We start from the raw sequence: 4277 nt of genomic DNA on the forward strand, positions 1-4277 counted from the left end.
GCTATTTATCCAATGGATCACTATGGGCGTATAGCATATCCTTCAAAAAACACCATAATCTCTCTTATTTTCAAACAGGAAACAGTTCAGAAGTAGGCCTATTTCTGGTTTCCTGCTGCGGATAAATCTAAACATCTCCGGCTTTGGTGTCTATACAAATCAGTGGATAGATACGAAGCATAATTCGCGACAATTTATGTCAGAACATCAGTGGACACCATGGCCACTCTGTGAATTTCCTGTCTTTGAAAGCTAGAGTTTATGGTGTTTTTTGAAAGATATCCTATACAGGTATGCCCACAAAGATCCACTGTGTATGTATAGCTATAACATGAGCAATGAGCACGAATATCTCAAGAGTGCAGTTTGTCAAAATGCTGATATGACTGTAAATAACCTTATAACAGAGCTTGTGATGCTAAACACCAAACTAGTCTTTTTAAAGGACAATGCTCGTTTTTGACAACCTGGACCTTATTTACGACATATTATAAGACGTTTGACTCACCGAGATCACTTTGGTGTAGTTCGGAGGCCTGTAGAAGAAATGTAAAATCCAGCATGAGCCAGTATATCCATGTAATGGCGGTGATCGGGGCAACGAGAATGCAGCTACTAAAAATCTATTTTCTGCCGCGAAACGGTTGTTTTCATCAATCTGTCTGGATGAATCGCTAGTTGTGCTTACATAGAGCATAACTGTTGTGGTTTTCACATGCCATGATCTTTAGAAACGTCTTTCGAAACGAAATAACTTCCTCACTTTCTCCAGCACTAATGCGCACAGCGCGCAATCGTTGCTCCAGCACGCTGTGCGCATGCGTGCTGGAGCAAGTGAGGAAGCTATTTCGTGTCTAACGACGTTTCTAAAGATCATATTACAGAGGCATGGAAAATACCACAACAGGCCTATGCTCTCTATGGAAGCACAACTAGCGATTCATCCAGACAGATTGATGAAAACAACCGTTTCGCAGCAGAAAATAGATTTTTAGTAGCTGCATTCTCGTTGCCCCGATCACCGCCATTACATGGATATACTGGCTCGCGCTGGATTTTACATTTCTTCTACAGGCCTCCGAACTACACCAAAGTGATCTCGGTGAGTCAAACGTCTTATAATATGTCGTAAATAAGGTCCAGGTTGTCAAAAACGAGCATTGTCCTTTAAAGTCGCACAGAAATGAAAAAGGCATTCTGTCCCATTTTGGTTCACATAATTGGTCATAGTGTTCACCTATTCAACGGTGTATGCCCCAAAATTACAAAATTCTACTTTTGTTGTAATCTTATATCAAAGTATATAATTTCTTACTTCCTGGAAAACGGTAGGTCACGTGCAATGACGACAACAGGTACCTTAGATTTTAGGCCAATAATCTCACGACATCCACCCGTCAATCGACGCTATCCTTCTATCGAATCTGTCTAAAGCTGAGGATACACTACAAGATATTATACCCGATTTTATACATGATTCACAATCCTGCCGAGTCTGTCCTAGTCAGCAGCAGTCTGCACTAGTTGGGGGTAGTCGGAGTGGCAATTTGGCACAGAAATCTGTAAGTGTATGAGGGGTACAGATTTAAATCGGCAAGTGTATGATGAGAACAGACTTCTGCCGATCCGAGTCGGAGTGAGTCGGAGCATATCAAACATGTTTGATATTTTGGAGCAGATTCTGGACGCAATCGTGTAGTGTAAACTGGTCCAGTCGTTAAATGTGCTATACCCAGTTTTTCAGTTGTCATACAAAAATCAGCAGAAGCCAGTCATCTAGTGTATACTCCCAAGTCTTCTAGAGTATCCGAGGTTTAAAGTTCTTAAAACCCGTCCACTTGTCAATGTTCCAATCAAATTCCTCTAAACATACGTCCCACCCTCATAGCTTGTTTGGGTCGGAAATACATCAAACTACGGAAGTTAGATGATCTCAAACGTCCGTTTCTGTGCGACTTTAAGACATCATCACACACACACATTGAACAACTCCACATGCAGACTGCCATCTCTCATTATAATGTAGACGAGACAGATCGCCACACAGATACATTTGCGTCGTAAGATAAGCATTGCCAGACATCAGTGATTTCCACGAGCGTAGAACTTATAACCTGACTGTTCTGTGTCCTGAGGGCCATTATTTCCCGTCACTCCACTCCCTTCCCTCTCTCCATCCCTCCATCCCTCTCTCTGTTCCTCTCTCCTTCCCTCCATCCCTCTCTCAATCTTTATCCCTCTCTCCTTCCCTCCATCCCTCTCTCCTTCCCTCTCTCCATCCCTCTCTCTGTTCCTCTCTCCTTCCCTCCATCCCTCTCTCTATCTTTATCCCTCTCTCCTTCCCTCCATCCCTCTCTCCTTCCTTCTCTCCATCCCTCTCTCTGTCCCTCTCTCCATCATTAACCTTTAATTAACCAGGTTAAGACCCATTTAGATTAAAATCTCATTTTAAAGAGCGACCTGGCCAAGAGTGGCAACAGCCTCACACAGTACTCACATTAAAAACAATACATCAGCTCAGAAGAGTAAAAGTTCAGTAAAGTACAGTAAAAGCGCAGGGAAGCCATATATAATCCTATTTCAATCAAAACAAACCATCCCTCCATGCCTCGGTCCTCATCTCTGTTTACATGCGCAGCCAGACAGACGTGTGCATGACCCTGGAATAGTGAGACCCCTTCCTACGGGGGTCTCTATGTAAATCCACAGCGCCCGAGAAAGACGCCCCCCCCCCCCCCCCCAACGCCGAATGGCGTGCAGCGGACTGGAGCACCTGCAGCACAGATGGAAGGGAACACCTGAGGCGGAGGTTCTAATTATTCTGTTCTCTAACTCCCCCCCCCCCCCCCCCAGAACCCAAGGTGACCCGATCAAAATCCGCCACTCCCATTCTCCCCGGAGCTTCCGTCAGTACCGGCGCTCGCAGTGTTCCGACGGGGAGCGCTCCGTCCTCTCGGAGGTCAAGTGAGTGACAGCGCCTCTCTGAGGTCAGGTTTAATCTCTCCTCCTCGCTGGCGACTGCCGCCATAGAAGATACGAGTAGGAGTTTGTGATTCCATATTAAGACTCTCTTGTTGTTGTTGTTGTTGCTGTTGTTGTTTAATTCCTACCCCTGTGACTCCCCAGCTCTAGGACAGACCTGGTGCCTCCCTTACCTGTGACTCGTAACGCTGATGTACCAGGATCAAGCTCCACCCCCTCTCAGGTGAGCCCCGCCCCCCTCCCAGGATATAGTACATCATCACACAGTATAGCAGAATACGACGCAGTAGACCTCATAACTACTGTACTACCAACCCTGCGGTTGATGATCCCCCGACGTGACGGCGAGCGTGTTTGTGCCCGCGTCTCTCCAGAAGAAGCACGGCTCCAAAGACAAGCTGTCGGAGATCAGCGAGGTGGAGGTGAAGAGCAGCGTCAAGGTGGTGAAGACCACCCACGCTCCCAGGACCAAGACGGAGACGTGACCGCCGGACCAGCGCCGGACCACCGCCACACAGGACCCGTGCCACCCCCCCCCCCCCCACACACCCCCCTCCCCCCACCGTCCCGTCCCCCCAACATAATTAAAAAAATTAACAACAAAAAAACGAGACGCACGTGGAAAAGGAACTTTGGTGACCACGTATCTTCACACCAACAGGCGAATCCAGGCCCCCTCAGGCTCGGCTGGACTGATGACATCGTAGAGCTCAGTAGGTCCTTACACCCCGCAGCGAGTCAACGCAACACGCAGCCCCTCCCCCCTCAGTCGCCCGCCCGCGCACGCATAGCGCCAAGTTCATCAGCGTCGCAAAGTCAATGATATCACGTCTCCTTTGATTCTGCTGATCACATGAAGGATGAGACCACGGTCTGCAGATGACCCCGATCACGTTTTACTATGCACCCCTCCCCCCCCCCCCCCACCCCCCACACACACACAAACACACATACACACGTGTTATGAGTTGACCTGTGGTATCAATAATGCAGTATTAAAACATCCAAAGTGTTTTTTTTACTCAGACATACTCATCTCCATGTGGAAGCTAGGTTTGATATGTGTTGTAAAGGTGTTTACTGTATATATATACTCCTGACCTGGGTCCAAATACAATTTTGAAATACTTTCAATTGCTTGAGCGTTTCCGCCTGGAGGATCAGGTGTCTGGGGTTCGCTGCATGTACGGGAACAGCCCATTGGCTCCTTTGTGCCAGACAACAGCCAATTGTATTTCGACTCAGGTCGGAAATGCTCTCTACTGTAGGAAACCTTGCTGCTGAAATAATAACAT

At 47.3% G+C, this 4277-nt stretch overlaps 1 protein-coding gene across 1 annotated transcript in view; it reads left to right on the plus strand.

Annotated features, from left to right (window-relative positions):
- epb41l4a (erythrocyte membrane protein band 4.1 like 4A) overlaps positions 1 to 4004 on the plus strand; it is a 51315-nt gene extending 47311 nt beyond the window's left edge. The window contains exons 22-24 of the mRNA XM_084441840.1: positions 2854 to 2964; positions 3127 to 3205; positions 3357 to 4004. Coding sequence (XP_084297966.1) covers positions 2854 to 2964; positions 3127 to 3205; positions 3357 to 3467 — 301 coding nt within the window. The 3' untranslated portion in view covers positions 3468 to 4004. The remainder of the gene's footprint in view (positions 1 to 2853; positions 2965 to 3126; positions 3206 to 3356) is intronic.
- Positions 4005 to 4277: the final 273 nt, after the last annotated feature.

Source organism: Borostomias antarcticus (assembly GCF_949987555.1).
Source record: "Borostomias antarcticus genome assembly, chromosome: 8".
NCBI classification, from domain to species: domain Eukaryota; kingdom Metazoa; phylum Chordata; class Actinopteri; order Stomiiformes; family Stomiidae; genus Borostomias; species Borostomias antarcticus.